The 20,361-nt window shown below is 44.6% G+C and overlaps 1 protein-coding gene across 1 annotated transcript; it reads right to left on the bottom strand.

Moving 5' to 3' along the window:
• Nucleotides 1-1,054: 1,054 nt before the first annotated feature.
• LOC100544436 (L-threonine 3-dehydrogenase, mitochondrial) lies at nucleotides 1,055-11,952 on the bottom strand. The gene is made up of 9 exons (XM_010708181.3): nucleotides 11,841-11,952; nucleotides 10,261-10,462; nucleotides 9,412-9,454; nucleotides 7,882-7,952; nucleotides 7,008-7,157; nucleotides 6,736-6,908; nucleotides 5,761-5,851; nucleotides 4,742-5,011; nucleotides 1,055-3,847 (listed from the first exon to the last, which is right to left on the bottom strand). The coding sequence occupies exons 2-9, from the start codon at nucleotides 10,442-10,444 to the stop codon at nucleotides 3,708-3,710; spliced, it is 1,122 nt and encodes a 373-aa protein (XP_010706483.1). The 5' UTR covers nucleotides 10,445-10,462; nucleotides 11,841-11,952; the 3' UTR covers nucleotides 1,055-3,707.
• Between the last annotated feature and the right edge of the window lie 8,409 nt (nucleotides 11,953-20,361).

Genomic DNA, 20,361 nt, shown 5'->3' with positions numbered 1-20,361 from the left:
ATTTACCAAGCACCATGGTGTCAGCATTGCTCCAGCTCTGTGTTCCTTCTTAAATGGGAACAGAGGAGAGAGGTCAGCAAAGTCAATGGCTGACTCCAAGGCAATCCAAGCAGAAGTAAATCTGAGAATTAAAAGTAAAAAGGTTATGAGGCTTTTGTTTTTGCTGCATGAATATGGTTTCAAGGTCAAGTGCTCTAAAATCTCTGAATAATGGAGCAAACTGTGATAGAGAGTTTTTTGCAGGGGCTTATTTAGGATCTGAAGTGTAATCACAAAATCACAGCACTGCAGGGGTTGGAAGGGATCTTGAGAGATCAAGCCCAACCCCTGCTAAAGCAGTTCCCTACAACAGATCACATAAGTTGGCATCCAGATGGGTCTTGAATATCTTCATAGAAGGAGACTCCACCACCTCTCTGGGCAGCCTGTGCCAGTGCTCTGTCACCCTAACTGACAAGAAGTTCTTCTGTATGTCTGTACAGAACTTCCTATGTACAAGTTTCAGGCCATTGCTCCTTGTCCTGTCATCGTGCACCAATGATAAGAGCTTGGCCTCATCCATTTGCCTCCCACCTCCCTTTAGAACAGTGATCTAAAGCTATCTCCATCAGAACATTACTATTTTTTTTGTGATTTTGAAGATGCAGAGATAAGAAGAAACAGGACTGAGCATAGACCAACTAGCTTTCCATACCCTACAAAAGGGGTAGGAAATCTAGAAGTGACAGAAGAAAATCTGAAAGCCAAACTGGGCTACAGCCACCCACCTACGAAGCACAGCCCAGACACTTGCCTAGTGGCTTGCTAACGTTAAAAGGGTAAGCATGTTGTACCTGCTTGTGACCAAGTGCCTACTGTACAGAGCAACTGGAACAATCAGCAGAAAGTGTAGATACAAATGTCTGAGAGTCACTGCACAGACTGCCAAGGGATGGATCTCTGCTTCAAATTATCCATCACTTCTGCAGCAAAAGGAAAGCCTTCAGCACTTACTACCATCCTGCAACATGGATCAGAGTACCTACATGATCTAACAAAGGACAAAGCAAAGACATCTGTATAGAACTTTATTAAAGTAGGCATCACCCACAATTTGCAGTATTTGAAAAAAATATTTCCAACATTTTTTTTTTTTTTCCTGAACAGGTAACAGCTGCAACACTCAAATATCATGGGAAAAGTCTAAGCCCAGAAGTCAGACTTCATACAGGTAAAAAAAGTTGTACACTTTGTGTCACATCAAATTGCTTTAGTACAGAAAATACTGCAGCATAGTTATAACAGAAGTTACAGGGAAGATATGCAAAAAGAAAACTCAGGCATTGCTGGTCACAAGTTAAAAACCAGAATGCTCTTAAATTAGTCAGCAACTTTTGGTAAACAACACACTGTTTAAAATGCCATAGGTGCGATTTTCATCTGCATTTTTCACCTGATTTTTTCATCTGCACTTTAACAACTTAAACCTTTTGTGCAATGCCACAGTGAAGGACAGCTTGCTTCAGAAGAAAGAGTATTTTTTGTTCTTCACTCCTTTTAGCATTAACTAGAGCTCTGAACAAGGGCGAATGGAGTGGGACCCCATGACTTTCTCTGAGTTAAAGAAATGGAATCAGACCCATCAACAACTCTTTGGTTGGTTTCATGGAATGGAGGCAAGGAGGAGTCCCTTGGTGCTGATTTAAGAAGGACTAAAATGGACAAAACATCTTAAATCCTGTTAAGCCCTTTATCTGAAGGATCAGTGTAACAGTTTAATGGTAGATAATCCTGTTTTGGCAGGCCAGAGGACAAAACCAGAGTCAAACTATTCTTGGATGGTATGATATGAATAAGCCCAACTTTGCTGGCCCATTGGACCAAACATTACACTTGAACAACATGAGAGCTACAACAGTGGTGAACATTTAAAAACTTGCCTTTTTCAGAAATGTAAACATTATAAAGAAAGTTTTAAGAACAGGCCACAACCATAGAGGGGTTTTGAGCTTAAGTACCTAGGAAATGCACGCTTTGCCAACAGATAAAGCAGTAAGGTATACAAAACCAAGAGACACAACTTTAATAAATGTTCAAAATGATTTCTGGTTTTCACCGTATCATCTTTGTTTGAAGGTTACTTCTATGAGAAAACCATTTATCCTGTAGTATGTAGATTCCCTCACAAAGTGACAGAGATCAGGTCACGTCAGTTAGCCACTAACTGAAGAAACACCGCAGGGTTACAGAGTGAAGCAGACTCTCAGTTACCAAAGCCTTGCCACAGAAAACTTGGTGAACAACACAGACAAGAAAATACTGAATGTAATACCTGCATGGGCAACTGGAGTTTACAAGAGGAAAAAAGATGGAGAGCTTCATCTAGGGAATTTCCAAACATTTTGAAAATGAAAGATATTTTTTTCTTTGAAAAAGTAAAATACAATCCAAGTTCCAAGATGTTGTTTCTCAAGGCATACTACTCCTATAGTAGCCCATGGCTCAGATTCAAGACTGCAGTTTTACCTTGAAAGGCTTTCCTGTCTCTCCAGTCTGTCATTTCTCACTTTCAAAGTCTCGTATGTAACTTTTGGATAGACACATCTTCTCTGCATCCTTCTACTAAGATTCCCTTGTTAATCCCAGAATCTCCTGTGCATTAAACTCAATGAGCAGAATAGGCTTAACTGTAGCTAGGAGATGGTTTCAGCCTCTGGAATCCTCTCTGAAGAATAGAAGCGTATGACAGTTACACATAAATAGCATCTACAAATACATCTACAGCACATACAGAAAAAGCAGCCAACATGAACAGATGTCAAAGGTCAACCTGACTCTAATGTAAATAAGTCTCCATCATCAGTCCAACTTTAGAACTTGCTCCAGGCAGCATGTCATAATGCTAGCATAGCAAACGACTGGGATAACCAGAAGTAGCACTAATTAACAGTAACCCCACTCCTGGGCATTGTCTTCTTGAGATAAACCCTGAATTCTCACAAATGTAACAGCTTTCTGTATTTTGGATTTACTGATGTTAAACCGATGGCAGCAGCATTTTGAAATAATAGGAAAAGCTTAGTTTGTAAACCCTGTCATTTTTAAAGCACAAAGAATTCAAGTTATATTCCTCTTCACATTTATAGGCATTACAAGAATAATGTTACTCTGTATGCCCTACATACGGTATGTTTATACAATAATATACATAAATATGAAACACTAACCAAAATTTGACTTCAAACTAGAGTTGCAAAAACCCTGCCTGCAATTTGGAAGCATCAAGTAGCTTGTTTCTCTCTTCTGTAAGCAGAGAGGAAAGATCATATCTTACTGTGATCTAATAACCTCCACTAGGGAAATGAAAAACGTTTTTAACACAGTGGGATCTTCCTGAAACATCAGGTTTGACAGTACTGCCCCATGTTGTTTGCTGGATATAAGGCAGGAAGAATGACTGGAGATTCATCAATCAAGAGTACGTGCTTTTTCTTCCTAGTTCCTTGAATGTGAAAGTTCTAGAATTCTGTACTATGGGTGCTTGGAGACAGCACCTAATGATGTTGTTTATCTAACAGAGCATTCCAGCTACACTATACTTCTGCCCGACTCCATTGCTACTTAGGAAAGCTAATAATTGACATGCTTTAAGACTCAAAACTATACAACTGATTCAGCCATTTCTTCCTGGTCCTCTGTGGAAATCTGGAAACATCTGATAAAATATTTCAGTTAGCTTGAGCAATCCTGGAATCAGACCCAAGGAAGCTAAACATTGTAGACACCAATTCAGGGAGGTCATAATCATGTTTCCATCCCCAGTCTCTCCGGGCATTGCTGTCATCAAAGTTCATTGGCCAGGTGTCAGCTGCAGTGAAAAGAACAAGAAACAAGGAGCATAAGGCTTAGGAAAAAATCATAGAATCATAGAATGGCCTGGGTTGAAAAGAACCACAGTGTTCATCTGGTTCCAACTCCCTGCTATGTGCAGGGTCACCAACCAGCAGCCCAGGCTGCCCAGAGCCACATCCAGCCTGGCCTTGAATGCCTGCAGGGATGGGGCATCCACAGCCTCCTTGGGCAGCCTGTTCCAGTGCCTCACTACCCCTTGGGTGAAAAACTTCCTCCTAAGATCTAACCTAAACCTCCCCTGTCTCAGTTTAAAACCATTCCCCCTTGTCCTATCACCATCCACCCTCACAAACAGCCGTTCCCCCTCCTCTTTAAAGTACTGGAAGGCCGCAATGAGGTCTCCCTGAAGCCTTCTCTTCTCTAAGCTAAACAAGCCCAGTTCCCTCAACCTTTCCTCACAGCAGAGCTGCTCCAGCCCTCTGATCATCTCAGTGCCCTCCTCTGGACCTGCTCCCAGAGCTCCACGTCCTTTCTGTACTGGGTGCCCCAGGCCTGGATGCAGCACTGCAGATTGGGCCTCGCAAGAGCCAAGTAGAGGGGGACAATCACCTCCCTCTCCCTGCTGGTCACCCCTCTTTCAACACAGTTGGCCTTCCGGGCTGCAAGCGCACACTGCTGGTTATGTCCAGTTTCTCATCTACCAGGACCCTCAAGTCCTTTAAAAGCAGTATCTTTAAACTCAAAGATGTATCATCTCTAGTTCATTTGAACTATTAAAGCTCATTTCTGGACCATAAGACTTGAACTTTGCAGTAGACATTTTCAAGTGTCTCAAAGGAAAAACACTTTTGTTCCTGACGTACAGCAACCCAGTATTTCCCCTTACCCACTGCCCACAAGCAATACCCACCTATGGCCTGCCTGACCGCATCCACATTGTAGGTCACCTGAAGCTCAGGAACGTGCTTCTGCACCTCTTGAGCCAGCTCTTCAGGAGTGAAGCTCATGGCACTGATGTTGTACGTCCTCATGCTCAGTGCCTCTGCAGGGGCCTCCATGACCTCTAGAGTTGCTTTCAGACAGTCATCAATGTACATCATAGGGAGGCGGGTGTCCGGCTTTAAGTTGCACTCAAATTTGCCAGTCTTAATGGCATCATGGAAAATCTGGACAGCATAATCTGTGGAAAAGTAGAATGGATGTGTGTATCTACCTTATTCTTCACATCATAACAGTCAACAATCTTCAGACGATCACAGAATGGCTTGGGTTGGAAAGGACCTCAAGGATCATGAAGCTCCAATCCCCCTGCCATAGGCAGGGCCACCAACCTCCACATTTAACCATCCAACATAGATCTTCCCTCCCTCAACTTCAAACCATTTCCCCTTGTCCAGCTGTTATCAGCCCTTTCAAAGAGTTGATTCTCCTCCTGTTTGTAGGCTCCTTTTAGGTACTGGAAGGCTGCAACGAGGTCACCCCACAGCCTTCCATTCTCCAAGCTGAACAAACGCAGTTCCCTCAGCCTGACTAGATTACCTCTGGCGTCCCATCTAAAACCCAGCAGAACTGTTTGATTTACAAGATACAGCAGAATGTGAGAAGCCATCTCAAACTGTCTTGAAGTCATTCTAGCATTTGCACATTGCAGCAAGACAGCAGATTTGAATTTATTCTTTTTTTTAAAGAAAATGGTCTCACAATGAGCATAACTAAGCCAAACTCTGCCAGACAGTGCTTAAAGGTAAAGACTACCAAAGTACACCCTAAGGTTGCAGTGGACAGAAGAACTGCCGTAACTTCCAGCTGAAATAGAATCTCTACACTGATGCCTTATTAAATTCTATAAACAGATTAAAAATGACTCCATTGGCTTATGGATTTGTTGTTCTTGTCTGAAACATTGAGAAATGCATACAAACAGCTTACCAGTTGTTCCCCCACCAGGCTGAGAGTCGGCAGATATGATTCCTGGGTACCTCAGGCAGCGAAAGTCGAGGCCATATCGGTAATGGTAGTACTACCAAGGGAGGAGAGAAGCAGTTTTACACAACAAAGCTAGGCTTTACAGCTCACTGTTTCCACAGGAACAATCTCCCGCAGGATAAACCGTCATTCTGCAACCTTCCCTTTACAGGGAAAGAAGAAAAGGAATTACTGAACAGTCTATACTCCCTATCAGGCAACTGAGCTGTCTGCTTGTCTAGTCTTCATCCACTTCAGTCGATCATAGAATGGTATGGGTTGGAAGGGACCTTTAAGATCACCTAGTTCCATATGGATTGACTTTTAACATTGGGTCTAGATTCAGCATTCAGAAGTTCCTGATACAAAGCCAACAGAGAAATTTATAGAATCATAGAATGGTTTAGGTTGCAAGGGACCTTTAAAGGCCATCTGTCCCACTCCCTGCACTGAACAGGGACACCGACAGCTCCATCAGTGATTAGAGCTGATCCAGTCTAACCTTGGCTGTCTGCAGGGATGGGGCACCACTGCCTCTCTGGGCAGCTTGGTACAAGTTATGCCTGTACACTCTCGTGGCTTTGACTGTGCAGAAGTGAGGGTTTTTTTTGTTTGTTTGTTTTACTTTTTGCAAAAGTCATCATTGCCTACTGTGCTTTCCCAATGCTTTGTGTGCTTTCATTTATGCAATGTCATTCACACTGGCAGATAAGGAAGAGAAGTCAAAGTCAAAAGAATCAGAGAAAGAAATGGTATTGAAACTCAAATTGGCCAGTTTCTAATTCTTAGTGCTTATTCCTACAAAACTCAAAAATACTTTTTCCTGCTGCTTCAGACTGCTAGAGTACTGAAGCCTAGAGGAAGGAAAGGGAGGTGGAAAACCCACTACAAATCAATGAAATTCTCCCAGAACTTTAATGAAAGAAGACAAGTTCTCACCTCTCCCATCAGTTCAGCATGAACCTTGGAGACACCATAGATGGTCCTTGGTCTCTGAATGCAGAGATCAGGAGTTGGATCTCGAGGAGAGGTGGGCCCAAAGGCTCCAATCGTGCTTGGAACAAAGAGTCGCAAATTATGCTCAGCTGCAATATCCAGAACGTTGTGTAAACCTGGAACAATATCAAAATTTATCAGAACACACCCTGCACTTCCTCAAGCCTCTACGGGAAGCCTAGAGGAATCAGGAATTTGAGACCCTTGTCACATACCAGTAATATTTACAGCTCTGGCCAAGGGGACGTTTGCTTCTCCAACAGCACTGAGCAAAGCGCTGTAGTGGAAGAGCCACGTTATGCGGTTATTCACCACTATCTCACGTAGATTCTTGTAGTCCAAGATGTCTGAGTAGATGAAAGGCCCTAAAAGAATGGAGCCAGAAGGAAAGTGAGCACCAAGAAGCATGGAAGTCAAGACGAGCCCAAGATGAAACTCAGATTGCTTCTTTCCCATTCCTCTACTTGGGATTTGACTGCACAGCAAAACGGACCCCTGGTACCAACAGCAGCCAATACATTAGGAAATAGAGAGGAAAAATTAAGGTAAACTGTCACCTTCTCCTTAACAGATTGACTCAAGAACTCCTCTTTTACCCAGTTAATGACATGAGAAAAAGAAACACTCAGTATTTCCTATTCAAGTATCTATGTACGTTATTAAGCTGTGATGAGAAAGAAGAATCTATTCAAATTTAATGGAAACTCGAGAGTCCAAAAAACATTCTACATTCATCTTAACATCTAAATTGCCTCAGAATGGAGGAACAAAACAGAAGTTTCATTTACAACATCTTCCCTCCAAAAGAATAAACATTTCTTTTTACAGCCGGAGCCCGAAAGCCAACTCCAACTTGATCTGAACACTTACCCTGGTCAACAAAGTGGCAAAGAGACAGTAAAATAAATGCAGAGAAAAATTACTTAGAAAGAGGGAGTAACTAATAGATGAAATCCATGTCTGGGCAGGATTTCAAAACAAGAAGGCACTATCCAGAAGTTTCAAGTAGCAACTTGTTCAGTAAGCCACACACCATTTAGGCTTTGGTAAAGTCAGTGTATTTTTCCATCTGCTCCCCCAGGCACTTACCACTATAAAAAACATGATCTGCTGGCTTTCGAATGTCAGACAAGATCACATTGTTCTTTCCAAATCGTTTCCTGTAGAAAAATACCCACATGGTACAGTGAGTCCACAGCCTTCACAGTAATTCATCAGTTGCTCTTCTGCTGCTTTGATTAGCAGGAGCAATATCAAAAGGAAAATAAGTTTTTCAGTGAAATCAGTTGCTCTACTAAAACAAAACAGACCACCACCACTCTCTCTTTAGTATCAGTATGGTGTCTTAGGAAATCAGTAAATTAGTTCTAGTAGTCTTTCTATTGAAAGACAAATCTTTCAGAAAAGAAGTTGAGAAAAGTAAGTTCTTCCTGCTCTCCTCTTGCTGAAAATTGTATCCAGAAAATCTATTCCCTCCCCAGACACCAGAAAGCCACTGGGTGAGCTGTAACAGCAGCTGTTTTCCTATCAGCAAGGTAAACAGAACTGATAAAGTAATCTCAGCCTTGTACTGTTCTAATCAGCACAGTCTGGGAAAGCAAGTCTGACGGAATCGGAGTGCAGTGCAGCCTTCCATTATTTGTATGACTTTAAATATATCACAGAAATGGTTGAAAACACTCAAACTGCAGCATGGCATCAGATGCAGCACTTGGGCTCACTTTTATCACAGTCCAAACACTGCCTGCATGCAAAGTACTCTCTGGAGCTGAGTAATGAGTATATGGACAGTGATGAGAGCTCATAGAATTTTGGAAAAGTGTGTGTTGTGTGGTGTTGTGTGGTGTTGTGTGGTGTTGTGTGGTGTTGTGTGGTGTTGTGTGGTGTTGTGTGGTGTTGTGTGGTGTTGTGTGGTGTTGTGTGGTGTTGTGTGGTGTTGTGTGAGAGGTAGAGGAACAAAAAGAAACAGAAGGGATACACTTTGTATTTACTACTTCTGCCACATCAGCCCATCTTTTGTCAATTATAAAATATTAGAGTACACAATCTTGACAATCTTGAAGGAAGTTTTATTTCTGTTTGCACTGCACTAAGCAGGGCATCTTCTTCCTGAAGCAGACTGACTAAAACTCTCACAGAGAAAAAGGTAAGCAGTTCTTACGTGCAGTTGCTGGGCAGTTAGCAAAGCTTCTGCTTTCTTCATGTAGGTGTTTGTAGTCCTTTCCTCTCCCATAGTACCTATATAAAATCCCAACCTTTTCCTCTTGGGCAGTGAAACACAGCCTTATTTGGCTGCCCACACTCTGAGGATATTGGTTCTGAATACTCCCATTGAACTAGGAACAAGCTGAACTCAGTGGTCAAACTCTCAGACAAAATTATTTCGGGAACCACGACCAATGTACACACAGAAAGTACGTCAGTGAACATAAACCAAGTACAGAAATTTAAAAAAAAAAAGTAAAAGTTTAAGGTTACGTATGAAACCAAGCAGCAAAACACTCTGCATTTCTCACCAGGATTCTTTCAAAAAGAACTTCCCTGAAAATTATCGCTTCTCGAAGCTGAAACTCAAGTTTGAATTCTTCACTACTACTGAGTCAAAAAATCATAACGTACCTGAGGAGCTTAGCAAGTCCCACACCAAGCTGGCCGAGCCCACCTACAAGACAACACACAGGAGACAAAACGGATAAGTGGTACTGAAACACAGCATCCCAGTATTACATGCATCACATCAGAAACATGCTTTTTCTCTTCTGACAATCATAGAATAGTTGGGTTGGAAGGGACCCAAGGATCGTGAAGCTCCAGCCCCCTGCCACAGGCAGGGCCACCAACCTCCACGTTTCAGAGCAGCCCAGGCTGCCCAGGGCCCCATCCAACCTGGCCTTGAACACCTCCAGGGATGGACGGGGCATCCACAGCCTCTCTGGGCAGCTGTTCCAGCACCTCACCATTCTCTCTGTGGAGAACTTCCCCCTGATACTCAACCTAAATCTTCCCTCCTTCAACTTAAAGCCATTTCCCCTTGTCCTGCCATTATCTACCCTTGCAAAGAGTTGACTCCCCTCCTGTTTGTAGGCTCCCTTTAGGTACTGAAAGGCTGCAATGAGATCACCCTGACCTCATTCTCTTCTCAGAATCAACATGTTTTCTTTGAGAACAGTTTAAAACTCAGTTGTTTCTAGTAGATTTCAGGAATAAAAACTGGAAACACCAGAATCACAGAATTGCAGGTGTTGGAAGGGACCTGTAGAGATCATCAAGCCCAAACCCCCTCACACATGGGGGATTCGCATGGGATTCAGATCCTATTACCATACAGGAAAGACCGTAAAAATTCCAGACAGTTTTGACTATTTTTTGGTCTGAACATCTTTGCTTCCATTATTCTGCTCACTGGGGAGAGAGGAGGGGAATGTGGAATTCCTGGAGCAGGCATACAGTTACAACAGGAATGCTGACCTGTAATTAGCACCCGAGGATGATCAGACTCGGAAAAAGAAACCGAATGAAAGCTAGCATCAGAGGCCACCTGGCGGGGTGAGATGCCAATGCATCGAACAGGCACGATGGAAACCCCACATCCACAAGCAGAACTTTGTAGCAGCTTGCTGACAGCTCTGCTCACGTTTCTAACGACTGGCATCTTCCTTCTTCAAGCACGCTGTGAGAACAGGAGAAAAATATTAGTCACAACTGACTCAACCACGCTCAGCTTTTTCAGTGCTCCTTTAGAATACTCTTTTAAAGAGGCCTGATGCAATCCAAACCCCAGCTGATGTGCCAACCGAGAGCCACGTCTGCTGGAAGCAGCCTGGGAAGGAAGATGAATAGAGGTAATGCATTCACCAGAGAGAGCACAAGAAAACATCCAGAGCCCCAGCACAGGCTCCAGTGGAATGAACATAGAATTCAGTTCAAATTTAAGCCTTTTTATGCTAGAAACCATGATTTCAATCACAATAGACAGCAAATGCAGAATTCTTTCTTAAAATCCTTCAACTTTTAACTGTCTTCTCCAAAATGTAGCTTGCTTGTGATCACATTGTCAATTATGTTCCCTTCCTGTTGCACATACAAGCAAGAAATATGGGAAGATGGAAGGCTGTAACAAGAAATGACACTAGCTAATTGCTGCAGATGTCTTCCAGCACCAATTCAGAGTAAGCACAGAAAAGCAAGCAACCTATTAATTAGGGTGTTCTTTTCACTTATAGCAACATACAAGATGGGGAATTTTCTGGCACTTGAAAGAGTCCTATTGAAGCTTTTTGAACACTATTCCTGGACTTAATCTCAGATGTGACTCATTGCTATCCAAGAGGCTGTGAGACCTCTCTCCTACCTCGATTCTCTAGTGTTGATGAGCACAGTTCAGCTTACAGTGCTGCACTGGAAGGCAGCCCTGCAGGGAAAGGTCCTGGAGGGCACAAAGCTGAACATCAGCCTTGCACAAAGAAGATCTCATAGGATACCTGACCCATAACATTTTCCCTGACAGTACCTCAAGCAGTATTTTACACTTGGAGCTCTAGATGCAGAGTACACTGATTAAAATTAGTTGCTGTTGAGAATGCCACGGTGGGATCAGGTTGGTTTCCAACTCACTGAATTAGTTTCTCCAAATGCACTCACAGGATAAATACATAGGCTTAACAGGGGAATTTATGTGCAAGTCCAGGCTAACCCAAAAGAGCTGTAAACATTCTACACCAGACACAGAAAACCCTCTAGTTAGCTAAGCAGCAAAACTTAATGCAAAAAAAATGCCGTTTATGTCATGCATCCTGCGTTCCTTCTTATTTTAAAAATAAGAGGGGAAATTGAGTGATTAGCTGCTGAAATCATAGAACGGCCTGGGTTGAAAAGGGCCACAACACTCATTTAGTTTCAACCCCCATCCTACATACAGGGTCACCAACCACCAGACCAGGCTGAAACACTGCAGTTATTTCCCCCAACCCCACTGATTGAACCAACAACCAACACTACCTTCAGGGATGACACACGACATTGCAGAATCCATTCCCTCCTGTACTCACCTGTCCCTCAGCCAGCAATAGGGCAGAAGCACACCGCAGACTGCAATTTATAGGACACTGCCTCTTTGGGAAGCCAATCAAAAGGAGACAGAAAGTAGGAGTTGTCCCATAGCTAAAAAAAAAAAAAAGAGCACGAGGGTGAGAGCAGCAGGCGGGGATATCGCTTGGTTCACATCTGCTTGGTTCTGAGGTGTCTGTAACGCTGTGATAGAGGAGGCTGGAGCTGACAGATGCATCCCATCCGGGGTCATCACTGAAGGATGGGTTTCGAGCCAATGGTGGCAGCGCACAGGATTAGCATGGAGCAAAGCTGTGCTGAAATGTAAAGCAAAAATAGCCCCTGGATAGCAGAATTTTCTGGATTTTGTGAACTGAAAGCAAAGGGAGAGGGAAAAGAGGGGAAGGGAGAAGCTTACGAGCTGACATTGAGCAAATCGCAGCGATCCCCGCCGAGCTGTGTGTTACATAACAGGCAGGCACCTGTCACTCACCTTACAACAAAAACATGCTTATGCAAGCGAGTATTTTCTCCCGTATTAGTTACCAATAGAACGTTACAGCGATAAGAAAGATAAGAAACTCGCCAGGCCGTTCTGGAAAATCCCATAAGGGGCAGAAGAAAGGGAGGAGGGCCTGAACGCGGCCGTCCCGTCCCTCCCCGCCTCACCCAGCGCTTCCAACCGGCCCCGGTCCCGCACTCACCGCCCGGCCCCGCGGCCTCCCAGGGCTGGGGGGGAAGGAGGGGAGGCGGAGCTGAAAGCGATCTAGCGGGGGAGGGGGTGGGGGGTGGTGACGTCAGAGTGACGCAAACGGGGTGTGACGTAATGCTGCCCCCCTCCCCAACCCTCCCTTGGGAGATGGCGGCTCGGGGGGGAGGGCCCATGGCAAAGAGGTGAAGCACAGTCAGGTGAGGCGGACCCTGGGGAGCCTCCAGCTTCAACCGCTCTCTGGTTCTGTCAGGAGACAAACAGGTGTAGAACCACAGAATCATTCAGGTTGGGAAAGACCTCCAAGGTCACCCAGCCCACTGACCGTGTCCTTCAGTGCCACAGCCCCACACTGAACCCCACTAGGGACAATGACCCCACCACCTCCCTGGGCAGCTGTGCCACTGCATCACCGCTCTTTAGGAGATGAAATGTTTCCTAACATCCAACCTGACCCTCCCCTGGCACAATGTCAGGCCATCACCTCTCGTCCTATCACCATTATTTGGGAGCAGAGGCCGACCACACCTTACCACAGCCTCCTTCCAAGAGCTGTAGGAGCAATGAGGTCACCCTGAGCTCCTCTTCTCCAGACTGACCCGTCCCAAACCCCTCAGCCCATAACACTTGTGCTCCAGATCCCTCACAGCCCAATGACTGTTCTGTAGTGAAGGGCCCAAAGCTGAGCACAGTACTCACCAGCCATCCATCCTTCATCCCAGTGGTGCTGGCAGAGGCCTTGTTTGTGAAAAGAAATTAAGGATGTGTATCAGTCTGGAAGGTACAAGGCCAGAACACCAACCACCGTGTAATGCCTTGCCCTAGGATTGCCCCCTTGAAAGCATGACTTAAAATAATATTTCTAACCACAAAACATCTTCTGATATGGCTGCGAGGTAAGAATGCCACAAAGCCTGTCTGACTGTGAAAAGGATGGGGCTAATTCAAGAAACAGTGAAGAAACTTCTCATTGTGATTGCATTACCTCTTTCTCAACCGCTGCTGAGGATAAGTGCTGCTGTTGATGACCCCTCTGGGTAGAAGGAAGGAGCAGCTACCTGTGCGCCCAGCAGAAAACCTTTTGGTTAAACAACTGCTGAGGAAGGCATGGCAAATCATAGAGTCATAGAATGGCCTGGGTTGAAAAGGCCCACAGTGCTCATCCAGTTCCAACCCCCTGCTATGTGCAGGGTCACCAACCAGCAGACCAGGCTGCCCAGAGCCACATCCAGCCTGGCCTTGAATGCCTGCAGGGATGGGGCATCCACAGCTTCCTTGGGCAACCTGTTCCAGTGCCTCACCACCCTCAGTCAGTGAGTTCTGCAAGATTTACATACTTCGAAGTAAGACTACTCAATAATCAGTATGCAGATGGAAAATCCTCCTGCCTCCAAGAAGGACTTTGCACAGAGGTTCAAGGGCACATATATTTGTCAGAGTAAAGTGACAGAAAGGTTTTCAAGTAGAAGAAAGGAAGAAAGGAATCAGAAGCTCTATCATGGAAACAATAGAAGGGCAAGGTTCTTCAAGACCCTAGTAGTTATCTTCTGACTACTGATGTCATGAGTTAAGGTATAAATCATAGAATCATAGAATGGTTTGGGTTGGAAGGGACCTTTAAGATCATCCAGTTCCATTTGCTTGTCTATATAGAAGATGAAAAAGTAAAAGCTGGAAGGTATTTTATCTCCTGTTTTCCCCGCTGCAAAGTTTAAAACCAATTTATGGGCAGAAATTAGTCGAAATATCATAATCTAGGAACCACCATCTTACGAAAACATAGGTGACATTTCAAAAAGACATGTTTAAATGTGAAATCCTGGTCAAAGGAGGAGGCTTGTTTGCCTTCAGGAACACCTTCAAACACCCATAGTACTGCTGAAAGGAGAGCGTTTGAGGGTAAACATGACTCAAGCAGTAATCATTTATAAAAGAAAAATGATAAGCTCACCACCATGAACGTGACTCCATTGTAGGAATGACAAGCAGGTGGGTCCAGCCAACAGGAAGGGCCCATGCTGGGCAAATTATTAAAGTGTTACAACTAAATAAGAGTCATTAGTGCAGTCAGGTTCTTTATGCCTCGGTGCTCTGCTTACAATAAGTGGCTTTGAAAACCAGCATTATCAGAAAGTTCATTTGCAAAGCTCTGTCCTCATCCACTTCTTGCTGTGAGTGGGCAGGTGTTGCTCAGCACTCAGACAACCACAGCAAACCAAGTTCATCCTGCTCTATTTTCTGTGTCTCTTAACAGCAGTTGTTTCCCTGCAGTTCTCTCTCAGATCTCTGCACTCTACAGCTGAAGGAATTTCTGAACCAGACACAGCAACTTCACGTTACGTGTTTTTGCAGTCACTCTCCTCTATGAACTCCTCCATGTGCTTTCAAACTCAGGTAAGCCTTTATTATCCATAGTGGATCGTATGCCCGCTTCACATATAATTTTGTGCCCTCTAATTATGTGTAGCTAAACTGTTATGCAATCCCCAGCCTGCCTGCCAAGGGGTGAAATTCATTAGAAGGAGGGAAGGGAAAAAAGTCTTATAAACATCTCTGTGGTAAGCTAATCTTATCTCAAAGTCTTTGTTCTTCAAGATTACTTGGGAAATTAATATTGTTCATGTTTGTGCAAGATAGAAATGCTTGAAGTAAGGAGGGAAAAGTGTGGATTGCTAGAAGTACAGCTCAACAGAAGTAAGAAAGGGTCTGGAGTTCTGGAAGCTCTTTGTATAGTTGCAGCTGCAAATAAAACTTGTGAGGATTGGCTTAGGAAAATCATAGAATCATAGAATGGCCCGAGTTGGAAGGGACCTCAAGGATCATGAAGCTCCAACCCCCCACCACAGGCAGGCCACCAACCTCCACATTTAATACCAGCCCAGGCTGCCCAGGGCCCCATCCAACCTGGCCTTGAACACCTCCAGGGACGAGGCAGCCACAGCCTCTCTGTAAAAAAAAGAGATTCTATCAAGTTCTGCCTAAAGATGGGCATCACTGACTGCATTCCCTGTTCGGGACTTCTGTGGCCCATCAAATCAATGCTTGAACAAGCATGGTGTCCTGTTTGCCAGAAGCTTCTTTCCTTTATCCTACTAATTCACATAGTCACAGTGCCCCCCGTGAAAGGAAAGAACACATGCTTCCCCTGCCAGCAGCACCTTATGCTGTCAGAAGTCACCAGCTCCCTCAGCCAGGAACAGCATGAGAACTTTGATTTAGGAATAGGATAACCACACTGAGCCCTGCTTCTTAGGATAGAAAAGCCTGGCACAGCAGGATGGTGCTAAGACTCTGAGAAAGCGTGATATGAGATCAGGTTTAAGTCCAGATACTTTGCACAGGCTGCTCCATGCCCTCTAATCCTTCTGGATGCTCAGTAAGAACTTCTTGCGACATACAGCTTTGCACAGGAGTGTCAGGAGTGTCTGGACTGCAGCAAACCATGTCATGTTAATGGGTTTTTGCAGTTTTGCCCAAACAAGACCCCCTTCTATCAGGATGCTCTGCTGTGGCCTCCAAGAAATACACAATGTTGTCCATGCTGCCTCCATACTGTTTTGCAGTATCAATCATATTGATTTGGGGAGTGGCTCTGCATGAGCACCACCAGATGGGACTGCCTTTCAGTGGGTGTTTGCAAACAAGAACAGACTGTTCAGGACATTTCCTTTAAGTAACCCAAGCAGACAAGGGCGGGGAGGAGTACAGCAGTAACAGCACGTGATGAACTGAGGAACAGAACAGGAGATTGCAGCTCAGTGGTGGGCAAAAGAGAAGGAATGAAGAGGCTGAGTGAAGGACAGTGCTGGAGAAAACAGGCAGAACTAGCATACTGAGGTACCAAATGACTGTGTGAGCTGCGTGTTGCATGCAATCATTTCTCAACGGAGGCTGTCTTTGTGGGGCTGACACGAAATGCATCTAACCCCTAAGAGTCCATTTCACAAAGATGTGGTTGGGGGTGAGAGAAGGATTTGTGGAAGCTGCATTCCCTGACATTGATATAAAATGTGTAGGAATGTGTATCAAACAGTTCCTTTCCCCAGAAGGAAAAAGAAGAGGCAGAATTTCTAAGCAAGAAGCACACCAAGAGCTCTGGAGGATATGCACAGGGGAGACAGTAGGACTCAGAGGACACATTCCTGTGACTGAGATCCTGAAACATAGGGTCTAGGTAAATAACCCACCAGGTAAATATTTACAGTCCTGCATTCCTGTCTTGCACAGAAATCTACCATTCATGTGTTTCAATTAAAAAGAAATCTGCAGTGGATACTCCCATCCTATCCCAGCTCAATATACCTGGTATCACATGCATTCCCTTTCTCAGATCGTTTTAGTTTTCACTTACAGAGTCTAGCAGTATCTGACAGTATCTGAATGCTGATGCTCAGTGGGACTCTAGTGGACAGAGAGCCCCACTAACTGCACTGTATGGCCTTCAGCTTAAACAGCAACTACATCGATAGGGTGAGTTTTCTTCTTGGAACAGCAACGCCCATCTCCTGCACAAAATCATCCAGCAGACTCTTGTTTGTGATATGCTTGAAGCTACACAGGGGTTTCCTGAACTGCTCTGTCAGCTGGGGCTGTAAATGTGAGCCTATGTACTGATAGGGCATGTGTCCAGTTTAGAAGCATGGTGTATAACTGCTCTGCAGGCAGCTCAGACACCAAGTAATGACTCTTACAGGTTCTGTTCCATGAGGATCCTCTTGACTGAACAAGGTTGGACACTGGTTTCTGCTCCTAAGACCAACCACGTCACCCATTCTGCTGGGCAGAGGCACTTTGGACTTCACACATCCATGAGCTGCTGAGCTTGATGGAGAAGGGAAAACCATTTCTTTGTGATATTTTCCTATACAGCAAAACCTGGCTCAGAAGCACTGTAGAACTCAAGAGGTCCCAATCTGCCACCAGGCCAGTGACACCAGTAAGACTGCAAGCACTGGAAACCACATCCTAACAAAGGGAAAAGAAGTCTTTACAGCTCTTTATGCACAAGAGCCACTGAAAGGATGCAACACCAGGAAAGGCAGCAGCAGAAGTTTGAAATGTGAAGGTGAGGATTAGCAAGAGAGAGATCAGTTAGATACTACAGCCCTCCAATATCTGGGCAGTCAAGGAGAATTGCTGTGGTGGTACAATTAATAATCTTCAAGGCAAAGTAACTAAAAAAACATTCCTTTCAAATAAAAGCTAAGCCTGTGATTGTTTCCAATTGCCCACTTGTAAGCTAACACTCCCACAAGCTCCACCAAGAGCCATCTCTCCATACTGTCACTTAATTCACTGCCTGATTCCTTCTTAACAGCTGTTGCAATTAACAAAGTACTTAAGGCGTCCTTCCCTCACAGGGATGATACCTGGCTTTGTTAAGACTACAATTATTCTTTGGAGTCCATCCCTGAAGGCTCTGTTAACATTGGAACGATTTGTTTCCCTTCATTTTTTCTTCCCTGAAGCTGTATATCTGCAATCAGGTGAGAGAGAACTAGGGAGCAAAGGGGTAGATGCTGACCAAATGTTCTCTCACCATGATTGTTGTTAAAGCTTTTGTCTGACCTATCTTAAATTGTACTTGAATTATTACACACTTGGAGTCCTTATATTCTCTGACAAACAGCTCTTGAGCACATGGACTGAACCAGGCAATGCTAATGGAAAGCTGAGAGAGCATGCAAGAAACTGGACCCAGGTCACTCAGTTCATGTTACCAGAGACTTGTATGACCAGATCACTCACTTGAGTAAACCAGGAGCCATCCTGACTTACACTTAGTGAGAACAGCCTTGACTTCATATGGTCTATGACCCTCAGACCATAGCAGCCAACACCAATGAGTAAATTGTCAATTCTGGATACCACAAGTTTTTGTTGTCACCTCATGTGCCACAGAAGCCATAAAGAGTCACTAAGAAAGGAAAGTGAACTTCAGTTTGGTGACAGCTCAGCCACAAAGACCATAAATAGAACAAACATCTTCCCCCTGTGGCACTGAGCTGTTCTAACCCTGATGTTCATCATCCCCAACAGATCTGACGTGGGCTGTGCTTGTGCACAGGAAGGTGTCACACTGTGTTGGCAGGTGAGGGAAAATCTCCCAGTCAAAGCCAGTCCAGTCTTCCCTCTGTGGATGACTGGCATTGCTTTGGCACCCAAACATGTCACAATGGATTGCTATTTCCTTGGAGGAGAGGAGATGGAAAAGATTTTCTTGAGAATACTTTTTTTGTTGTTAAAAGAATGATTGTTGTTAAAATCACTCTCGTTGATTTCATTAGATTTGCTTTGCCTTTTTTTTTTTTCTTTCTTCCCAAAACAAGAGGCAGAGAGCTGTGCGAGCCATTGCTGCAGTGACTTGAACATCATTCACCTGGCATCACTCCAGTTCTTATGAGCTCATGCAGTGTGAAAACAGGTGTCAGCCCCTCAGGTGGGTGAGCAGGAGACACTCTTCTGCTGGTGGCATCCCCCTACCTGCCTGTTCAGCACAGTGTAGGGCCACTGCCTGCAAAGCAGCATTTTCAGCTGGTTGGAGAGAGGAGAGGGTTGTGCAGCAGGTTCTCCTCCAGCACTGCAGGCATAAATCTTACAGACTGCAGTGGCTGCAGTCACATTTCTCTGTGTAAGGGGAACGTGCAGCACCCTGCACAGGAATGCTGCAGGATAAAGCCTCCAGCTCTCCCTGGATGCTTTTGTCTTGTTACCTTCTACCAGTCAACATTTTGTTGTGAATGCAGGGTAATAACCCTGCAAGGACCCTGTAAAGACAGCAGCAAGACGTGTGAATGCTCGGATCTTTTACATCCATGATGCTCATTTCCACCCTTACAGTAAAGGGGTTTTGCAAGAGAGGTGAGACAGTTAATGACTACAGAGACCAGGAAGCCATGCATTAATAGCAAGGTTATATACTAGGGCAAACTTTTAGATAGAAGAAGTCCTGGAAAAGATAACTTGGGAAGGAAGCAGAGTTTCTGTCGCCAAGAGATTTAAGAGCAGGTTTGGTAAACCTCCATCGGTGGCAACGCACATTTAGTGGATCTAATTTTGACACAACTGAGGAGGCTTAGGGCCTGAATCTCGCCATGTTTGCCACTTCTGCTGCTCTGAAGCCTTTGCAGTATAGCTCTGCCTGCATACAAACTGCCCTTACAGTTCTAAGATGATCAGAGGGCTGGAGCAGCTCTCCTATGAAGAAAGGTTGAGGGAACTGGGCTTGTTTAGCTTGGAGAAGAGAAGGCTCCGGGGAGACCTCAGTGTGGCCTTCCAGTACTTGAAGGGAGTGTGTAAAGAGGAGGGGGAACGGCTGTTTGTGAGGGTGGGTGGTGATAGGACAAGGGGAATGGTTTTAAACTGAGACAGGGGAGGTTTAGGTTGGATATGAGGAGGAAGTTTTTCAGCCAGAGGGTGGTGAGGCACTGGAACAGGTTGCCCAAGGAGGCTGTGGATGCCCCATCCCTGCAGGCATTCAAGGCCAGGCTGGATGTGGCTCTGGGCAGCCTGGTCTGCTGGTTGGTGACCTGCACATAGCAGGGGGTTGGAACTGGATGAGCATTGTGGTCCTTTTCAACCCAGGCCATTCTGTGATTCTGTGATTCTGGTGTCACCCATAGAATTGCTTGTGATTTATTTCATAATCAAGCAGTGCATAGAAAACAAGAATAATTTTTATTCTGAGAATATTCCTAAAAGGACATTGCTTCTAGCTTTGAAGGTTACACAGTCCTTGAGGAAACACTGCAACCAGCTTGTAGGAATTCCAGCAGATGGATTTGTTATTTCGGGGATGGAAACAGCTCCATTTG

The sequence above is a fragment of the Meleagris gallopavo genome, chromosome 2 (genome assembly GCF_000146605.3).
Source record: "Meleagris gallopavo isolate NT-WF06-2002-E0010 breed Aviagen turkey brand Nicholas breeding stock chromosome 2, Turkey_5.1, whole genome shotgun sequence".
Classification (NCBI taxonomy): domain Eukaryota; kingdom Metazoa; phylum Chordata; class Aves; order Galliformes; family Phasianidae; genus Meleagris; species Meleagris gallopavo.
The sequence above is the reverse complement of the archived record's forward strand: the minus strand, read 5'-3'. Positions and strand labels throughout refer to the sequence as shown.

Coding starts and splice junctions, on each gene's coding strand:
- LOC100544436 (XM_010708181.3), bottom strand. CDS start 10,444: ATGCCAGTCGTTAGAAACGTGAGCAGAGCTGTCAGCAAGCTGCTACAA. Junction 9,455..10,260: donor TCCTCGGGTGCTAATTACAG/GTCAGCATTCCT, acceptor GTTGTCTTGTAG/GTGGGCTCGGCCAGCTTGGT. Junction 3,848..4,741: donor TGCGGTCAGGCAGGCCATAG/GTGGGTATTGCT, acceptor TTTTCACTGCAG/CTGACACCTGGCCAATGAAC.